Genomic DNA, 22,225 nt, shown 5'->3' with positions numbered 1-22,225 from the left:
ATTTTTGAAAATTTTCAAAAAACTCATCTTAATTTTTTACGACAAGTGATTTGAGACCAAAAACATATTTTTATCTATTTTCTTTAGTTCTCTGCGAATTGTGAAAAAACGGGCGATTTTTGCAGTCACTCTTTCGAGTCAATATCTTTAAAATTCTTTGACATAATTAATAAAAATAAATTAAAAATTAAAATTTAAACACTGTATCTCGGAAATAAAGCATATTTCGACCTACGTTTATATGAACTTTTTTTACAAAATAACTTCAGCAACCATCCCCTAAAATATTTCGCACTTATTTACAAACTCCTGTATATGTAAAAATGCTCATTACACAAGTTACAAATGATAAATAAAGCACACGTAAACATTTTTCCGCTGTTCATGTACATGTTGAAAAATTGTCTTTATGCTTGGTTGATTTTTAATTGATTTTAGAAGCTTTACATTTTATGGTGATGATACAAAAGCGGAATATGAAAAGACTGGATATTTTGCCTTTTATTATATCCTGATAATAGAAGAATTTTTCAATTCAAAACATTCATTTCAAACATTCAATACGCTCGATGGCGTGAAACGTGACGTCCCAGGATCCTGACAGCCTACCAACGTAAAAATTTGTGGGCAAGCATCAACCTCTCACCCTTTAACTTACCTGGTAGAGTAGCTTATAAAACCAATAGCGTCTGTTTCACGATACAGGATATAATTAAAAAAAAATAATTACTCAATTTTTTGTAATGGTTTAAAAAATGGTTTTATTTTTGTATTTTTTTGGTGTAGGGTTTGGTTTATGAGATACTGCAACTTATTCGTATATGTGATAGAAACTTTCGTATTCATGTTACGTTTGAGGCTTGACGTTTTTACAAAAAATTTGTGTATTTTGAAATAACGATTTAGACAAGGCTTTTAGTTAAACGTTCTTGTAATTTACTTTATTCGATTTAAAATCAGTTACATTCCAATATAATTTAGAAAAGGCAAGCACGTAAAGTCGCGATTGAAAATTAAATGTTCGATGTGTCTACCACGTCCATCTAGTGGTTTTAGACTTTGTTGTCCTTAGCACGAAAAATGTTTCAGTTCGATGATTGTGAAAAAGAATTTCACAATCCTTGAACTAAAACATATTTTGTGCTAAGAACAAATAAAAACAAATTTTAGTAAAACTAGAATAAAAGAAAACTTGTATCTATTTTTTTTTCTTTTATTAACGTTAACACGTCAACCTTTTTTTTGTACACCCTGTATATCTATGAAGATTAAAGTGGTAATCCTGTCTCAAGCGTTGATCAGTTTAATAAAGCAATATCTATCAATAAGTATATTTTTTCCTTACTTGTGGAAGCTGTAAATGGATTTATTGAATCGCTTTTTTAAATATTTCATGTATTTTTTTACGCTTTTAAGTCAACGTTTACGTTTAGGTGAAAAAAGAATAAAATTATCTTCTACTACTTATACTTTGGCCTAATTGTGTTCAAAATTATTTTGTTTATTGAAATTTCTGTGTATACATTATATTTAAGAATAATTTGAAAAAAAAAAGATAAGTACTCAAGAAACATTGACAATTTTTTATGTTGTGTGTATGTGTAAAGCAAGCGTTTATAACTTTCTTTGGAAATAAAAGTGGTGTTCTTTATAAAAAATATAATTTTCTAATACGTTCAACAACAAACTAATAATATCATCAAAATACTCTAAGAAATTTCCATTTCACTTTGAGGAACTGGCTTGTGGACCCTGTAGGGCTTTGGACCTATCCAACTTAAGATCACAGGCAGAAATACAAGACCATGAAACAATCCAAACAAGATGACTAGACAAAATATCTAAAAGAGAGGTTGAACAAGTTTAGATTAATATACAGAGTGATTCACAGCAAATGTAAAAAAACAAGCAAAGATGTTGCAAGTTGCAAATTATTTCCATTGGCATAAAAGTTACAGGGTTGATTAAGGGGTAACGCCACTAAAATTCTAAAATAAAGCGTTTTTTTGCGATTTTTTTTAATGGAAATAAAAGTAAAAGAATGTGATATAGTTTAAAATTTTCCACTATCACAACCGAAAAGTTATTTATAATTAATAAAGAAATAATTTAAAAAAATTTCAAATACTATTTAATACAATAAAAAGGATTTTAATTGATTCTTCCCAGAAATGCTGGGTTTTTCAGTCATATTAATTTGAAAGTCTTGATAAACTTATTAATTTTGACTTTTAAATGCCTTTTTTTATAATATTTCATTATAACTTTAATCATTTTACCTGAAACTGAAGGAAAAAGTGTAATTATAACATAAATTTAAATGTGAATAACTTGTATGAGTAGGTTTATCAAAAAATGATAAAGGACATTTTTTGTAGAACGTTCAGTACCCTACAACAATACGTTTCGGTCATTTAAATCCGTCTATTGGTTTTTAAGAATTCTGAAACTAAAAAATAATTTTTCCCATGTTATTTAAATGGAAATAGAAAATTGTGATGCGTGACCTCTAAATAACAAACGTTCAAATAAAAACGTGGACAAGTTGGTTCTGAAAATTTGGACGTAGGGCGTAGCGTATAGCAAATGAACTTAAATGTCATCTGTCAAAGCGCTATATCGCCGCTATCAATTTGAATATTTTCGTTTTAAAAAGCGTTTAAAATGGTGTTTTCTCAAGAACAAAAAGTGTTTATCATAGAGTCCTACTTTAGAAATGGACGCAAGATTGATGGAATATGGAAGTATTCTATTGAGGAATGTTTCATAGAATTTCAAAATCAATTTCCCGGCGTTGTTGAGTACAAAATTTTTCAAAGTGCAGTTCAGCGTTGTGTTAATGTTTTTCGTGAAACGGGCAGTGTAACAAGAAAAGAAGGAAGCGGCCGACCTAAAAAGCGGACTGAAGAATTAAAAGAAAATGTCCAACAAATAATGGAAAATGCGCCAAGAACTTCTGTACGTGTTTTATCACAAATGGTGGGAGTATCAGTCGGTACCTGCCACACAGTGTTAAAAAAAGATTTGCGTTTGTTCTCCTATCGTTTAACTTGTCAGCAAGAACTTCATGAAGTTGATTTTCCGCGACGGGCTGTATTTTGTGAATGGTTTTTAAACAACTACGGTGAACTTCATAATATCACCTTTTTTTCTGATGAAGCCTGGTTTCATTTAAGTGGTTACGTAAACTCACAGAATATGAGAATGTGGTCTTCTGAAAAACCAGATAACTTTTTTGTCGAGGGCCCTCTACACGCTCAAAAAATTGGAGTTTGGTGTGCTCTCAATCGAAGGAGGATTTATGGACCTATTTTTTTTAATGGTACTCTTACTGCGCAAAGGTATAGAGAAGAAATTATCGCTCCTTTTGTTAACCAGCTGGAAGAAAACGAAATTACAAACTTTTACTTTCAACAAGATGGCGCAAGGGCACATACGGCAGGCGAGACGATGAATATGTTGAGGGAAGTTTTCCAAAATCGACTAATAAGTCTCAATGCTGAACATGAATTTCCACCGAGGTCATGTGATATTACGCCGTGTGATTTCTTTTTGTGGCCTTACCTTAAAAACACTATTTTTGAACTGCCTATTCCTGATTTAAACCATCTGCAGGCTCGACTTATAGACAAGATTCGTGAAATTAACAATACCCCGAGCATCTTAGAAAATGTCTTTAATTCTTTGAGGAACAGGTGTGAAAAGTGCTTGGAACAAGGAGGGGGACACTTTCAGCAGCTGCTTTAATTTATTGTTATAACAAGGAGGGGGACACTTTCCGCAGCTCCTTTAATTGTTTGTTATTGTTATCACGATTATTCTTTAAAATAAAGTTATATAGTCATTAACGTTATTGAAACTGACAGCTGCTATACAGCTCGTTGAGAAATGAGGTTAAGTTGGTCGCTATAAGCTACTCCCTACGTCCAATGTGTCAGAGCCAACTTTGACCACGTTTTTATTTGAACGCTCGTTATTAATATTAAGAGTTCCGATTTTTAGAGGCATTTCTTCTCACTTCCCTGAAACTATTTCAGAGGGGATTTTGAAAAATAAGGTCGATTTTTTTTTTAATCAGCCTAATATACAGGGTGTTCCATTTTAAATTACGCTCCTGAATATCTCGTCAGGGGAGCCACCAATCCGAAAATAACCCTTAACGAAAGTTGTTGGATTCAGAGGAGGACATTGGGTGATGTCCTTCAATTTGACCTTGACGAAAAAGAAGAGCTTTAAGTACCTATCTAAATGTAAACGAATGTATCGATCTAAACGTAAACGAGCTTTAAGTACCTATCTAAACGTAAAATTTTGCACTCTTTCTGAATCCAGAATAAAAAATAGAGGTTCCTATTTAAATATAAAAAATTATATTTGTTCTTCAAATGACCTTGAAGGTCAATGTCAAAGTCAAATTGAAGGTCAGCAACCCCCTGCGAACCCAACAACTTCCGTAAGGTTTATTTGCCAATTGTGGCTTCCCTGACAAGATAATTCAAGTGCGTAATTTAAAATGGGACACCCTGTATGTATATTAGGGTAGATGAACTGTGAGTTAATTGGGTCAAATATTGACACTTTTAAACAGAACGATATCAAGTACAAAATATCAAAAATCCAGACAAATCCACCGGGACCTGAGGATTGTGTGGGGTCCTTTGAAGAAGGAAAAAACTAAAAGTTTTCTCTTAACTTACATGAGTAAGTATGGCTAGAAAAATACATAAGGGATTTTGAAAACAATAATTTGTGTGATTGGCAATAATTTGAAGTAAAAAATTCAGTTTTTGATAAAAAAAAGGGCAATCATCAATAAATAATGTTAAAATCAACTTGTCGAAAATCGCATATGTACTTCTCTTTTAAAGATATAGTCAAAATTTGGAGTGTATAGAATGAAAATTGGAGTTATGCCATTACTGTTACCGTTTTAAAAAATCGTGTTTGTAGAAAAACATCTTTTAAGTTGAAGTACATTAAGCTGTACCCTTTCAGCACGTATCTATTTGCCGCACGTAGTCGTTTCGGAGCAGTCCGAGGTACTTGGAAAAGAGCTGGGAATTTCAAAGAAAAAATTTTGTACAGGCCTAAAACTTTCTTCTACTTATTCTAGAAGGTTCAAGGCATCTTTTAAATCAACAAAAAAAAATATTTTCTGGAAATTATACAGTGGTGTCTTACCCCAGGTTAAAAATCTCCCACATCTCTTCAATAACAAGACGAATGGACGTATCTAAAAAGTTATCGACCAATTGTTATCGAGTTTGAATTAAGCCTGTTCAAGATGCCGATTTTTATTATCATACAGCAGAGAGGCATGTGTTATTGCCACAATTAGGCGAGATATACTGCCGTCCTAATTCAATTTAGCAATCACAAAGTGTTAAGAATGGACGTATATCGAGCCATGCCTGTTTGTAATATTTTACAAGTTAGAGACATAAGTTCCAACCGACACCAAATCCTCCTATAGATCTGTGCTTCGACAATATAACATCAATTTGTTTGTTAATTAAACGATGTAAATTGTTCACTGATTTTCGTTACGTGATAGAATGTCTTCAGGATTGTTAACTTTGTGAATACACATTTCCGTAAATCCATGTGAAAAAAAAAATGAAAAACGTGGATACTGATACTCTATTTTGAATTTTTTACGTTTGCTACGATTCACCCTGTATAAAAGAATAAAAATGTCGGAATGAAGCAATACCTTTAACTTACCTTAAAAAACGACTGAAACGTGTACACGCTCGACTGGCTCATCATGAAAACCCCGATGAAGGTGGACAGACCGCCGAACAAGACGGCGCAACCGATGCTACTCATAGTTTTGACGGCCCTATCTTGCCGCGATCCCGTGTGAACCGTCAAAAAGGTATGACCCACGTGCGTGGCGTAGTCCACACATAACCCGATGGCAAGCTCCAGGCCGATACATGAAACCACGTCGATTGTTAGTCCCCATCGCTGCATGAATCCGCACACATTGACCATTGTGACGAGGACGCAGATGAATATCCAGAAGCAGATCTGCCAGTCCGCTATCAGCAGTATCGTGCACAACATGACGCATAATAGGGCCAGTTGGAGGTTTCTCATGACTTCGATATCGATTAACTGAAGGAAAAGATCGTCGAATAGGTTTTTTTTTAATATTATGAAGTTGACGTACCTCGTCTGTTATCCAAGTTGCGAAAAATTTCGACCAAGTCGTTGCAAATTTATCTCCCGTGGTGAAATTTGCGTTTTCTGCCAAGTCTCTCACGCGATGCATAGCAGGGATCTGGTCCCTGGGATTTTCGAATCTATGGAAATGAAAGTCTATAATGGACATCTGTAACATAAACATTGTTCTTAAAGCAAAAATGTAATTGATAAACGTTTTTCGTTTGGCATTAAAGCATTACCAAAATCTATAATAGTGTTTTTGACATACTTTTATTCTTGGTGTAGGAGCACCACATTCCAAGTCTCCATCGAATATAAAATTTGCTTGGAATTTTGCATATCTTGGACTGTTTAGAAACTTGGACAAAAATAAGTGAAATCTAACGTCGTCCAATGGCTCTTCAAATACGTCTAAAAGAGATATCAAGGGTAAATTTTTCTGCAAATAAAGAGCATGATTTTTTAAATTTTTTAGAAATTCTATTGATATTGAAAATTCAAAAGAATGGTAATTGTAAATATTTCAGAATCAGTAATTAAAATTTTAACATTATTTAATTTATGGGGTGCTAACAAAGTTCATCGACAAAGGGATAAAACTGATTTTTAGACAAAACAATTTATATAAACGCAAATTTGAGATTACAATAATTAAAAAATACATTTTCTAATATATTTCTGAAGACGTTTGATGCAGAATGATGAAACTTGGGCTAATAATTTAAATTTATCTAATTAAAGATAAATATTCACTGAATTCGAATATAAATATGTATAGAACTAAAATCGAAAGAACCTAGAAATTTGACACTACTGAATATTTTAAAAATTCAATTGTTGCTGATTCTTTGTAATAATTCCAGGAAGAAGGTATCTTTCATTTTATTATCTTAACATTACTGTTGACAAAAACTTTACAAAATGTAAACTATCTCTAGAGCTACCCGTTCGTAAAATTTCTTTGCTAGAAATATACAAATAATCATAAGTTTGAAAAAATCAATGGTGTTTAAATTTTTGCATTTTGTTCGAGGTAGCAGGAGGGGCCTTAGAAAAAAATTGTACCAATTGCTTTATTGGACTGTTTATTTATAGTTCTACATGGAAAAAAAAAAAAAAAAATAGTAATGAACTAATTTTGTGAAACAAGTAGTTCTAAAGTGACATTAGCTTTAATGAAAGTTAAAAACGTAACAAATGGACAATAATTCGTCTTTTTGTATAAAATGGCAGATATATTTTCTTTTTAAAACAGGGAGTTACAAAGTAGTCATCGAATTTTCAAAATATCCAGTGGCGTTGAATTTCTGGGGTTTCAGTTAACATAACTCACAATATTTCATACCACAATGGAAGATTATCCTCTTAAAGTTTGTCAATGTATTTAATTAACATGTATTATATTAATTTTCTGGAGAACATATACCACAAAACAGACGAGGAAAAAATTTTGAATTATTTTTTTTGTTAAACTTTCCATATATTCAGAATGTAATGTAACACTAGCAAAATTTTGCATTTCAAAAAATAGCAGTTTAATAAGATTAAATATTATAATTCGAGGGCTTCATAACAAAGGGGCGTATGAACCAAATTATAATTTATAACAGACGTATGTTCATACGCCTCTATGTGATGTTCGGGAGATGTAAGATGGTTGATACACCTAACATAATAACACCAATAAAATTTTAATTAGTGTAAATACCGATACACCTGACTAAGGAACTATACTCCACCCTTTTTGTGGCTTATACGCCCAAAAATACAATTTTCGTGATTTAGGTTCATAGTTCATGTTATGATGACCCTCGATATATACTTAAAATAAGGTTGTAATTTAAATAATTAAGATGCTTAATGTAGATAGATAAATTTTGGCTAGAGGTTTAACTAACAACTATAGAAAAAATTTATTCAGTTCGGACACATATCTGCCAACCAATGATGGAGATACTACAAAACATCACTAAAATCTGTAGCAGAATAAATCGTAAATAACTAGAAAACGATTCATACAAACAGAAAAAGATTACCGAAATTTTCTGTTAAAAATACAATTTTAAATGCAGGGTATTAGAAGTTTGACTGCCTTAATTTTAACAGATGATAGAATACATTAAAATAAATAAAAAAACCTTATATGACATGGGTCCTAAACTCAACCATTTTCGAGACAAAATTATTAAAATCTCCAACAAAGGTTCAATTAATTAAGGAATATTGAAATAACGTGCATTGAATACCATAAAATACAATGATTATCACTTTTTTGAACTTCTTTATGCTTAATTCTAAAAATAATTAGCGTTGTAATAAATTTAAAATTTGATAAAATTCATATCGAGCAATGTGACAAAGGCGCGGCTGTTTGGTATCTGGAATTGGACCGTGTCTGAGTGTTTTTGCGCGAAAATTGGATTCAAAGGTGTTGTGGACATTTTGAGCATACGTTGTAGTTTGTTTTGTATTTGTGCATTTAAAAACTATTAAATTTTTGTTTTTGGTAAGTAAAGTAACTAAATTATTTTTAGTACGTATGATTATTTGGATGAAGTGAACCATTGGGTACTTTAATTACATATTTTTCAAATTCATAATTTGACTAAAAGTTCCTGTTTCAAGAGATTCATAATTACTAAAATTCGAGCTAGAATTTAATCACAACACTATCCTCGTAGTATAAAATACACAGATTTGCCGCGTGCACATGTGGTGTGCATCAGCTGTGTAACATTAGGTTAAGCGCTGTTGTCATGTTGTGATGTAACTCCCCTAAATTAATACACACTGTTTTGAAAACTGTTAATCTACTGAAGTAATAGCAGTCAAACTTCTTACACCCTGTATATTATCTCTACTGTAAATTAAAAAATTGTTGGCATAACAATTTTAAACTTTACTAGAAAATATGATATATTTTATAATATAAAATATAATAAATATAAATGTTTTTTTTTGGTTTTTTCATAATTATGTTTTATTTAAAATTTCCAACAAAAAAATGCTATATTTTTTAGAGTAGCATTGGACTTATTTTCAATTTATTCAAGTATGTCGGACTCATTTTAATTAAAAAGAAATATTAATAAATGGAAATTGACTCGTATTCGAATAAAAAGACATGTTTTTTCGTAGAAATACCAACCAAAATAACACTTATCTAATTTTGAAAATATTAAGTGGCGTCAAAATTATAGGGTTCTTAACGACAATGTTTCCCAAAAACTCTTCCACTGGTTGAAATTTGTTTACCGATTTAGCAAATTTTTGCACATAATTAAGTCATTAAGTCGTTATTTAAATAAATGTGATGTGTTTTCTTTAAATTCAACACCCTGTATCTTGAAAACAAAGCGTTTTTGGACACATGTTTATAATAACTTTCCTTTACTGAATTGTGACGCAGAGAATTAAAGTTTCTCAGAGTATTTCAGTAATACCCTGTATAATTTACCAATGGGATGATTTAATCACAACGCAATAAGAATAATACTGACAATTTGTTAAGACTTACCATGTTTGAAATTGTACAAAACAAAATCCCTGAACGGCTCCACCCAAGACACAACATTAGCCGTGACATCGCTCATATTCTCGAGACGACTCGCAGCGTCTCGGATATTATTCAATTCGTGACTGTAGTCTAGGGCACCCATATAGAAACCTGCGTCAAACCCCTTCTCGGGATAATAAAAGTTTTTTACTTTCAAAAACTCCGCTAAATGCGAACCCGCAGGAATTAACCATTCCGTCTTGAAACGCTGTTCCAATTTCAGCGTGCTCTCTATTCCAAAGCCCACACAAACGACAGTGATTAAAACCACTATTATCTGAAGAAACGTTAAAATTAAAGATACGGCTTCAACAGGTTTTTTTTCCCATACCTTTCCGGGAGTCGTCAAAATGATGTTGGAATAAACGTATTCAAACGTTTTGTTTGAAATTCTCTTCTGGCTGCACTCGTTGGGGACGTAGTTCTCGTGCACAATCCAGGGGAATATCCCGTTCCGTTTACTTTCAACCCTCCTTAGGTCCAAAACAAAACAGGCTACGAAAAACGTAACGGCAAATACAAAAGTCATAAGTACGCCCGCTGCTGCGTAGATGCAAAACGATTTGAGACAAGGAAGTATCTGAAAAACGTACCAAGTTAATTTTGCCGATTCTGCCAGATAAAAATTGTCATAAATGTTATTTCCTTGATCATAATTTGTCAACCGTCTTGACTTTGCAGACTGTTCAAAATTATACAGTATGTAACTTTTTTCTAATTAAACAGATAATCGAATTCTAATTAAACAGATAATCGAATTCGTTATTAAGCTGCACTTAAATTCTTGTCTACACCGTCACTGAGCAGCACCCGAACACGGTTGTATCAGCATGCCTATTGTTATGATTTTAAAAAAAAATATTTTTTTTGGATTTACTTGGATTCGAAGTTACATGCTGTATAACATCCTACATCTGAAACAAAACTGTATAGCTCTATTACCGTTGAGGATCCAATAAGGAAGGCTATCACGTCCGTGAAAGATGTTATCGTAATCGAAACACCAGCATGCTTAAGCATTAATCCGATCTTTTCAGGTAGAGGCAAATTTTTTTCTTCCTCGGTTAACTCGTCCCAACATGAAAGTATCACGAACATATCGTCCACCCCTTAAATAAAATTTAAGGTATATTTTCCTAAAAAATCATCCGTTGCGGTTAACGTTACCCAATCCCATCAAGAGAAAAGGCAAGGAAGTGTGCACTGGTCCGTAGTGAACTCCAAATAAAGAACACAGACCGGCTCCAACTATGAAGGCCATTCCTATAGTCAACATCCCGACAGATCCTAGAACAACCTGTCGTCATGAGTTTATTTTAATTTAATGGAATATCAAACCGAGTATTTGAGTTACCGTACCCTTGCTTCGAGCCAGTTGAATTTCGATATGACCAGTTGGACATATATCACCATTATAACAATGCCGATGCAGAGCAGGTCCATGTCTTGGAACATTGCAGCATTACTGATATCTCCAAAACTAGGCAACAGTTAAAAAATCTTAATAACTTTTCTGTTTCTAATTTTGTAACGTTTACCTCTTTCCTGAATAGTAGTAAGTGTTGTTTAAGGTTTTAGAAACGTTTTCCATGACTTGTAAAAATGCGTTTTCCCAGTCAAGAACTTCTTCGGATGCCTAAAATATAATGATTGACTGTATTTAGGGTGTATAAGGCCAGACATTTTTTTATCACGATAAAACCCTATGAAATTGGTTCCAAAGATTAAAAATTTGTGGGAAAGTGACGTCACGTTCCTTTGCGGCAATATCCAATCAACGAAAACAATTTTGCCGAAAGATCTAGTGGCCTGTTCTTCCGTGGCCGCACATCTCATGAATAAAACTAATGTTCAGTAATTTCAAAACAATAAATTTGAAGAAGAAAGGCCACAATCAACACATTTAATCATTTCTTAAAATACATTTGCTTTAAACAGCTCATCTTTTTAAAAATGTGTTTTTTTCATAAATCCAACTTTTCTAAAAAACTTGAAGAGATCAAAAAATTAGTAAATAAGTGGGGCTTTTTAGACATATTTTTTAAAAGGAAAAAATTTTATAGAAAAAAATTATAAGAAAAAATGTCAGAGGTTGATTATTTCAAAAATTTCAAAATGTCAAAAAGTGTAGTTTTTTTGACAGATAATGTTCACTAAGTTTCTTTAACTTGATATTACATGGAAGATAAAAAAGAGAAACAATTTTTGTTTGAAATTTTTGGAGGGATGTAACTTTTCAGGGTTTTTTTCAAAAAATTTTATACCAAAGACCCCTATTAATTTTCATCAGAGAATCGGCCTTTACATTTTTTCGGTGTTATTTAGATACACCCTGTATAATCTCCTAGTCGGGAATGAGCCGTTTTGGCCCTGGAACAATTTTTGTCCAAAAACGTAATGTTATTATACTAGGTATTTCATTTTTGTTGTTACATTTTGATAACTTCAAATAGCTATTACTTTGTTAACTTAAATTGTATTTTTTTACTTTGTTGTATGCAGATTAAAATTTCCTTTGAAGCCATATAAGTATTGTTAGAGTTGCCGTTACTACTTTTGGAGATGTTTGAAATTTTCTATTTTTTGGATAGTTTTTCTCGTATCAGACCTGTTGTCAAATTGGCCATGGCCAGAAACACACCAAAAACAATTGAAATAACATGACATTTATTGAAATAACATGTGAAGAATTTGCTGCTTTTTTCCATAAATAACAAACGAATTAAAATAATCCTGATTAGTATAATTTAAACGATACCCAGGCATTTTTATTTAAATTTAGATACAACACAAACACAAACTATTTAGATACAACAATAATTTGACTAACTCCTAAGTATAGGGAATATTTAATAAAGTGACCCTCAAATTTCACGTAGAATCCGAAAATGCAATAATATATAGGGTGTCCCATTTAAAATAAAGAAGTTGGTGTCGACTTCCGGTATAACCGGAAGTGCTGGAGAGTTCTAGATATTTTAGTTGTGTTCGGCCCAGGGACACTACCATGTTGCCAAATTTTCAAATTATTCAGAGCAGTACTTTCCTAGATATCGATCGATGGGACACCCTGTACACTCTTCGAACGTAAATTGGTCCATTTCAACAACTTAGAAGCAAAATTTCGTTGCAAACAAATCAAATGTGAAACACTCAATTAGGTCCGATCATTTACTACGTGACGGCTCTGTTCATTTATTTCATTATTCCTCACGACGCGACGTGACACAGATGACATTGCATAGCTAGATTAGATGCGTGATGCGTGCAATAGAGCTTTTATCACACAGTTGTGGATAAAATCAATTTTTACGAACATCGTCTCTAGGATAATGCATAAGACGAGATAAACGTGTTTATTTTGTTCAGGTTGAAATAAATTTAAAAATACATTATAGTTTATAGCCCATATAGCATTTTTTATTTCTTACACTTCTGAAGTTTCATTTGTGCAAAAAAATTAACATCCTGTGTATTATGACGATACAGATCGCGATTAATAATAACTTTATAATTAATAACTGTGTCATTGAAGAAATTAATGTTTCAAGGTTTTTTATTACGTATGTTAATATTAATTTGCTGGGTTAAATTCCAAAATATTCCTACAAACGACAACATTGTAATAAAAAAATATGTAGGTACTACTAAATTATATTACCTACATTTTATAGTTAGTCAAAACAGGATTTCCCACACAAATTTAATTATTAGTCGTGCATTTTAATGACTACTGTTCACTATAATACTTCTATTAAAATATACATATCTATAGCTATTAATTAAAATAAAATACACTACAATACATTTAATGAGTATGACATAGGATATGTCACTAAATTACAATATTCTACAAGTCTCTACGATTTTAACTTCGTACAAGTACAAATTATATACCGATAATTTTCTTCAAACAAACTACATAGTTAGTTTTACGACAATACTCAAATTCCGTTATACTCCAGTCGAATTAGACATTTTATTGCACTTAATTACGGGGAAGGGTATGTCGAATGATATAATATCAAAAAATTAACTCGAAACTCGAAAGAAGTGGCACTAAGTTGACAAATTGTAAATAAGTGGCTTTAAGTGTTTTTTCACTTTTTTACTGTCACCGAAAATCTAGACGACCTATCGGAAAATTTGTCATTGTTGCAGGCAATTAAATTACCTGCAATTATTTAAGGTATCTAAAGTCATATTTCACCAATTTGTTAACTGTAAAGGTAAGGTAGGTAAGGTAAAGGTAAACGTTAATTTTAGAAGTTATTAGCGTAGATATAGGTCCTAATTGATCCAAAGAAACGTATCGAAAAAGATACATTTCAAAAAGTTGAAATTAAGTTGCCCTTTACAACTAACACAATAGGACGTGCCAAACAGCGTCATAAACAAATTTTCCCAAGGTCAGGCAAAAAACTGCTCGGGAATTCGCTCTTTTTGGGCAATAAAAAAGTGAAAAAACACGTAAATTTGCCACTTATTTGCAATTTGTCAAATTAGCGTCACTTCTTTCGTGTTACTTTTTTGATATTATCATTCTTCCGTCATAAAGTGCAATAAAATGTCTACTAATAATTTTACAGTCACTATAGACATGAAATAGACTGTTTTGGGGAAAAAATACTATTAGAAGTTTCTCTGCGGAATATTGTTCGGAAACGTGTTATAAACCCAATATCAAAAATCAACTCGAGACTAGTTGGGAAACTTTATTTAAATAATAGTCAAAGTTATGGAAAATTGGTTTTTTGACTCGGGTAAAAAACTGATATTCATAGCGAAAAAAGGTTTATACAAAAAAGGTAGGTATTAAATAAACCTGTAAAATGAGACAAGTCCGATTAAATTCCGATAATTTGTTTATCCGCCAGAGCTCAAATATGGTCGAAAATGGCCGTTTTTTTCAATTGCGAATAATTAATGCAATTTTCATCGCAGACACTTGTAATTTAGGATTTTTTAAGCTCTTTTTTAAGTGGTAAAAATTTCAGCTCGAAAGCCTAATTAGTTTGGCGTTGGCGGAATTTGTTATCTAAGAAGATACTGTTTTCAATTATTCATTTTTCCCAAGCTCACAGGCGTCGTAGAGTTTCGAGCATTAGGTGCTTTTGTACCTAAATAGTTGTATTGACATATGCACTTACTGAGAATATAATTTTTCTAATTTAATTTATTTAAAAATGACAGCATCTTTTTAGATAACAAATTACAAATGTGTGCGAAGAAAATTGCATTGATTATTAGCAATTGAAAAAAACGACCATTTTCGAGCTCACGCATAAACAAATTATCGGAATTTAATCGGACTTGTCTTGTCTTGTCTCATTTAACAGGTTTATTTAATATCTACCTTTTTTTTATAAACCTTTTTTCGCTAGGAATAACTTTTATTACGCGAGTCAAAAAAACACTTTTCCATATCTTTGACCATTGTTTAAATAAAGTTTCTCAACTAGTCTCGAGTTGATTTTTTGATACCTATTTTGTTTATAAAACGTTTCCGAACAATATTCCGCAGAGAAACTTCTAATAGTATTTTTTCCCGAAAAATAGCTATAATGACTGGACTATAATAAATTTCGGAGATTTTAAAACTTATTTCAGGTTTTTATGGTACATTTACTTGGCCATGACAACATGACATGACGAATTATTTTGTGATGTTCCTATAATTTTATGTTTGAATTGTTTTGTCAAGGCTAACTTAAATATAATAATAAAAATTAAAATTTTCTGCTAACTTAAAAGCTAAAATATCATCAGCATCTAATCATTGTAGGTAGGTAATAGGTTAGGTAATTTCGAAAATTACGAAAACAAAATAATTTTTCATAAAAATGATTTTTGGATTCAATTACCCGCATTTTACACATGCTTATATAGATTATCCCATAGATAAAATAAGAATAAGCAATAAGTTCACAGATTACGATTATCAAGAAAGATAAAATATTTTAATTGTACTCGGATTGCCTACAATAATTAAAAATGTCAAATTTTATATGAGCCGTACTTACCCAATCTGCCGTGCCGGCATAATTGCCGGTTTTATCCATGTCGACGGCCGAAAAATTTAAGCTCAGAAACCAAAAATTCTGCAAAGCTTTAGCTCCTACGATGTAACCGGATTCATTTCTGATAACCTCTCCCAGAAGATCGTCTATGCTTTTTAATTTTCCGTACATAGTACTACAAAAAATATACCATAAAAGAAAGAAGACTAGATTATAAAACACAGAACTTACTTTTTATCGTAACTATTAATAGCCCTAATAATATCATCCTTTGTAAGAGATTCGATATCTTCTTTATTGAAATTCCACAATTCTAGAATGCTTTTCGTGTAGCACTCTTTTCTCATAGATTCTATAAAGCTGCAATACAAAGCAGGATCCATATTCATGCTAGGATCCTGCCTTGTATCATTGATCTCTGTTTCAAGCATTCTTAACATTCCTTTGTCTACTTTGGGTATCCTGCAACAAGAATGTGTTGTTTTCCTTTCGTAGTCTTTCCTCTTTATATCTTTCTCACTTACTCAAAACAAACATTGTGTAACTTCAAGAAGTTGTCGCTTTCTACGTCCCTAACTTGTCTATCAATCTCAGCTAGCTAAAATAATACAAATATTGATATTTCTAAGCATAGTCCCCTTTAATCGGTTTTGTAAAAACTGAAAACAAGCATTTTTCCAGAGCGCTAGTCCATTCTCTATGACATCAAAATGTTAAAATTATAAATAAGAAAAACAGATATTTAACTGGACTGTGTTTTATTTAAAATTGCTAATTAATAGCCACTTAATGTTGCTTTATTTGTAGAAATTAATAACAGTGTCTAGTTAGTACCTACCATTTGGACTTAATTACTGAAAAATAAATTAAATAATCAGTTGCAATTACATGATAAACTCCCTGTTTAATTGATTTAATGTATCAATTAAGGCCATAAAAATTTCCAATACTGGATCTCTATTTAATAGATGTCGCATCTAGTGACATCATTTCAGCTATAATTTCTTTCAATCATGACATCCAGATTATAAACAGAAATCAGATCAGCTAATTGGCTGAATTTGAAAACCCGCCTTAATTTTTTAAAAACCAATCAACCTGAAAGTCGTGGACGAAAGAATTAACCTGTATTATTTTGCCCTGTATGAATATCTGTCAAAACACTAGTGTAATTTCAATTTCAGAAACGACGTGACCTATCTATAATTAATTACCTACCAATAACAATAATTAAACTGATAATTAAATTTTCAAAGCCAACTATAGTCTGTTTAGAAATGAAAGAGAGTAATAAAAGCTTATTATGTATGCAAATCATAAATAAATGTAGTACTGGTGCTTATATTCAATATTTTTATATTATGTATTATCGGTATAGACGAGGTGTACTTTTAAAAAAACTTTGTGTGACCGGGTTGTACTAAACTGTAGCAGGTAGCTAAAATTTAATCCCCGACAATCCGTCTTTGTCTATGCCGCTTCAATTTCTCGGTCCATTTCTCTTATAAGTAAACAATATAAAAACAGCATTTCAAAACATGAGGCTACTTTAAGCATCATAACCGGGTTAAGAGGGTTTTTAGTAATTCAAATAAAATTATTCAATATTATTATCAAAATATTTATTTAAATTTAATGAATATATTTTTATTCCACACAAAAATATATGTATTTTGAAAATTCAAATTATGGTGAGTAAATGTAGTGTTGTATAAATGTACAATAAAGAAAATAAAAAAGTAGGTATATTAAAATTCATCCTCTGAATATTCTGATGAATTATCTTCGTCTCCTAGATTGATAACGATAGGTTCCACAGTAACGTCAATTAAATTATCGAGTTCCCACATTTTCTCCTCTTCTTTTTGTACATGATGTATACATCTTTGCCAGTTATCTGCAGTTACTCGTTCCAAGGAATTTTTTAACAAATTTTTCACGTCACTTAATTTAAACGTCGTATTATTTCGCGCTACATCTCCTTTTACCTGCGCCCAGACTAATTCGATTGGGTTAAGTTCACAGTGATAAGGTGGTAACCTTAGTACCGTTATTTGGCGATTTGTTGCCATTTCATTGATAACATATTTTTTCTGATCTTTATTAAGATTGACAAGTGTCAAAAGTTCCTTTTTCACCATATTTGTTTCAAAAGAAATGTTTTTCCGGATAACTCTCGTAAGACGGCACATAATTTGCTTCTACCGATTTTTGGCAAATCGTTGTCCTCTGAAAGTTCACTGGCGTTGGTATTTCTTTTTTAAAATAAAATAATAATAAAATGTACTTTTCTGCGAATGACATTTTTGAAGAAATCATCTATAACGACTTTTGACCTCCCTGTAGATGATTTTGGGGGATTTACAGTATCTTGTTCATTTTTTGTTACCTTTAAAAGTCTGTAGATAGTCGATTTTCCAATCCCAGTCATTTTGGAACACTTTTCCACGATGTCGTCAACACTGTTGGTAGGATTTTGGTGTTTCAATGCATTAAATACATTTAATATAATAATCTTCTCATTCTGAGACAGCGCACATCTTTTTACGCGTTTAGCAAGTACGTAATCTGATAAGCTAGACATTTTACCCAAACAATGTTATTTCCACTGGCACAATAGTCACTAAACACAAGTTGAATTTTACTCCACTGCACTAGCACGTCTTCTGAGTCTAGAGCTGAATATACTCTAAAACTGGATTGATCTGTCACAATACACTGGCTCCTGCCCTATCATGTATCCAGTAAAATATACTAATGTACACCCATTACCTGTTAGCATTAGTGTTACCCGATAATTACCTGAAACGAAATATTACCACGCCCATGGCCGGTTCTTATCTCGGGGTTTTATTACTCTCTTTCATTTCCAAACAGACTATAACTGCTAACTTAGCGATTATCTGACAAAAACCCACCTTTCCTATAATACTGGGTGTTAATACGTCATCGGCAACAATCATAACGCCCTCTTCACGGTATCCCTTTTGTAAAGATTTCATCAACCATTCCGAATCACGTATGAACGTCGTGTGCGGGGGTACCCAGAGCTTCAAAGGGTTTTTTTCTTGTTGGAAACGCAGAAATCCAAACGCACTCAGAAATACTACGATCCAACATATCAGAATAGTTTTTTTTGGCTTGTTACCGATAAGTACCCCCAATCTATAAAAATATGAAAAAAAATTAAGCAAAATTTTACTTGGGCTCTCCATTTTGTCTTATACTTAAAATTTATTTTTGAGTGTTTTGAATCTATTCTAAAAATCAGCTTCAAGGTATTACAACTTGAAATTCTGTGTTTCGGAAATTATGCATTTTTCGACCCATACAATTCAGCATATAATAAAAACGGATATGGGAATTTTAGAAGAAGTTAGTGACATCTAATGGCGGCAACACGTAAATAAAGATTACCACAGGAATTATTAAAAAAATTCCAGGAAAAATCGAGAAAATCCCTTACATTTCCACATCTATGGAATTCTTTGATTAATTCCAGGTTTTCCAGATTAAAACACATCAATCACCCTTTTTGTTTTTGGTAAAAATTAAAATAAATACTAAAAAACGAGCTATTCATTCATCTAAAATTCTTTCTGCAAAGATTTTAGGTACCAATTTGAATTATGTAATAATGTCTACGGAAATTGTTCGTTACGAACCTGTTTGGTTATTTGCCAAAGAAAAAAATGGTTTATCTAAAAATTGTAAGTCGCATAAATATTTACTTACCTGTAAAAGAACCACTCTGTAGACGTCACTACACTGTATGTAAACCTTTGAAAGAAATGAAAACATTTAAAATTTCGCTTCTTTGTGCTCTGTATAGCCATAATTCTTTTACTTTGTTTACATTCGATATCATTGTACACATCGCACCATGATGATAATTCAAACCCTATTTATTGTTCATAGACAACCTCGCGTAGAAATATATTATTCGGCGACTACAAAAATAGAAACGAACATAACCTCAGAACTTAGCACGTCCCTTTTCGTTGCTCGATTGGTAGCGTCTGCTTATTCTGCAATCTGCATCTGTTTTTTGTAGCAGTTTGTTTTTCACCTTTGCATCCTGCGATTCCGTTACGCAATTAAGGGAGGCCAACTAGATTTTTCACTGTTCATATTCAGAATAGAGCATTCGCCTCTAATGCATTTATAATGTGACAACGCAAAACGCAATCTGTTATCTAATTATTAGTAATTACAGGGTGAGTCATTAATGATGAGCATATCCATTCTGAACGAATTTTGATTATATTCCTAGCATGGGTTGTTAATTTTGTACTACAAAAAATGCAATAAATTTAGAACATAGCAAACAAACCAGATATCAAAGACAATAATTTATCTTAAATAAAATTTGCTTTTAAATTTTATCAAACAAGACTATAAATTAGAAATACATTTGTATTAGTATTAATTTATAAATAAATGAACAATACTGGATGTTTGTTTTCAAATTAAAATATTATGTTTGTACATATATGTAGTTACTTGGAAAAGTTATTGCTTACGATTATGTATTTTAATATTTTCTTGTTTTTATAAATAACAAAGAAATTGATTATCATCGCTATTACTTCATACATATTCCAAGGTTCAAGGTTTACATTTGTTACCTCATGTTTCATCTTTATTAAATTTTAATAAATCTATACATACAGGGTGTCCCCGAAATATATGGCAAAATTTTAACCACATATAACTCATCAAAAGTGTCAACTTTTGTCTAATATTTTTTTAAAAAGTTCTTGGGTTTAAGGTAGGTAATGTACTTTTTTAAGGTAATAAATAAAAGGGTGCAGAATGAATTCGGTTACTATTGAAAAATAATATTTATTACAAACTAGTAAAGTAAAAAATAAACTTGTTACTCACCAAAAAGGAATCAGCATTGTTATTGCAGCAGGTTCACACTTATTTTACTAAATAAAGTTACAACAAATGTTCAAAATGTCCTCCGTTGCTGTCAAGGATTAATTGTACATAGCATTGACTTTTTTTCACTCTACTAGATTATTGTAATTATTCTGGTGGGATTTTCTATTCACTATTGTAGTTGTTGTAGTTCCTCAATGTATTAATTGCTGTGGAATATTTGTTTTAAAGACCCTATAAATAAAAGTCACATGGAATTGAGTCCAGTGAACGGGCCGGCCATGATCAGAAGAGAAAACATTTTGAAATTTATTAGTTACTGGGTATGATTTTATTGTTGGAAAGTCTTGGGAATGATAATAGGAGAGGCGTCTCATCTCGTGGGTCATGAAAAAAGTATAGCGTCATTGTTTTTATCAACAAATAGGTCAAAAATTCGTCATTTTTCGTTCTTGTAAAAAAAAACTATTAATCTTAGCAAAAAATGTTCAACAGACGATTTGATCTAGAGAAACTCATCTTTAAAATAAGACTTTATAAGTTAAAATTGCTTTATAAACAAAAATTTATTGCAAAATTAAACAGAAAAAGTGCGTTTTCTTTAATTGTTAATAACTTTGTAAATAATTAATAAAATCTTACCAAACTTTCCCAAAATGTGAGTTTTTATATCCTTAAGAGATGAGCTCGATCGGTCAAATAGTTTTTGCAAAATTTCATTTATTTTTCATTTTTGCAAAAAGGCCCATTTTTCAAATGGCTATTCCGGGGGCAGGGTTATGACTAAGTTTCTCTAGATCAAATCGTCTGTTAAACATTTTTTACAATAACGTGTAGAACGAAAAATGACGAATTTTTGACCTATTTGTTGATAAAAAAACAATGACACTATACTTTTTTCATGACCCACGAGATGAGACACCTCTTGTATTATTATTCCCGAGACTTTCCAACAATAAAATCACGCCCAGTAATTTTCACCATTTCTCGATGATTTTTCACCTTTATTTCTTGGTCTACTAAGGAACATGAACAAATCTGCCCCTATCTGGTATGCGACGATTCGAGAAACAGTCCATATAAATCCTACGAGTCCCCATGCACTTCATCGTTAACATCCGGTGTGATGCACACCTTTTTTTTCAAAAACCTTTTAGTTTTTGAGATGTTTTAATAGGTTAAGTTTTTGAATTTATTTCTGAAATACCCTAGAAATGATGAGAACTCAAACGGTATATGTCTGGTGGTTCTATTGACGAATGATGATTATTAAATATTGCAGATATAATTCAATACTGATGAGGACATTAGTTTGCAGAGTAGTCAGTTAAAAAAAATTCCCATAAACTTGAATCTAGAAGAGCTTGTTTCTGAGACAGCTAAATGCCGGAAAACATTTTTTTAAAAGCATTCAAAATGCCTAAAGATAAACAAACCAAAAATTACACAGGTATTTCACTTATTATCTAATGTAAGATAAAACGATAAATTCAGGAGGGGGATTTCAAACTTGGAGGAGAGGCTAGATATCATTTTATTGAATTAGAACTTTAAAATTTTTTTTGGACAAAAAAATGTCTTACTATTTAAT

At 31.7% G+C, this 22,225-nt stretch overlaps 1 protein-coding gene across 2 annotated transcripts; it reads right to left on the bottom strand.

Annotated features, from left to right (window-relative positions):
• Positions 1 to 1,211: 1,211 nt before the first annotated feature.
• LOC108913969 (protein patched homolog 1) lies at positions 1,212 to 19,896 on the bottom strand. Of its 2 annotated transcripts, XM_018719637.2 has the most exons (15): positions 19,483 to 19,896; positions 18,666 to 18,912; positions 16,272 to 16,345; positions 15,979 to 16,209; positions 15,751 to 15,922; positions 11,266 to 11,363; positions 11,087 to 11,207; positions 10,895 to 11,024; positions 10,670 to 10,836; positions 10,059 to 10,307; positions 9,689 to 10,004; positions 6,440 to 6,582; positions 6,176 to 6,337; positions 5,725 to 6,120; positions 1,212 to 1,841 (listed from the first exon to the last, which is right to left on the bottom strand). In XM_018719637.2, the coding sequence occupies exons 1-15, from the start codon at positions 19,581 to 19,583 to the stop codon at positions 1,710 to 1,712; spliced, it is 2,739 nt and encodes a 912-aa protein (XP_018575153.1). In that variant the 5' UTR covers positions 19,584 to 19,896; the 3' UTR covers positions 1,212 to 1,709. The 2 variants fall into 2 exon arrangements, with proteins under 2 accessions (XP_018575153.1, XP_018575154.1); XM_018719638.2 differs by lacking the exons at positions 18,666 to 18,912; positions 19,483 to 19,896 and having other exon boundaries at positions 15,979 to 16,122; positions 16,178 to 16,209; positions 16,272 to 16,310.
• Between the last annotated feature and the right edge of the window lie 2,329 nt (positions 19,897 to 22,225).

This window comes from Anoplophora glabripennis, unplaced genomic scaffold (genome assembly GCF_000390285.2).
Source record: "Anoplophora glabripennis isolate ALB-LARVAE unplaced genomic scaffold, Agla_2.0 scaffold665, whole genome shotgun sequence".
In the NCBI taxonomy this organism is placed as follows: domain Eukaryota; kingdom Metazoa; phylum Arthropoda; class Insecta; order Coleoptera; family Cerambycidae; genus Anoplophora; species Anoplophora glabripennis.
The sequence above is the reverse complement of the archived record's forward strand: the minus strand, read 5'-3'. Positions and strand labels throughout refer to the sequence as shown.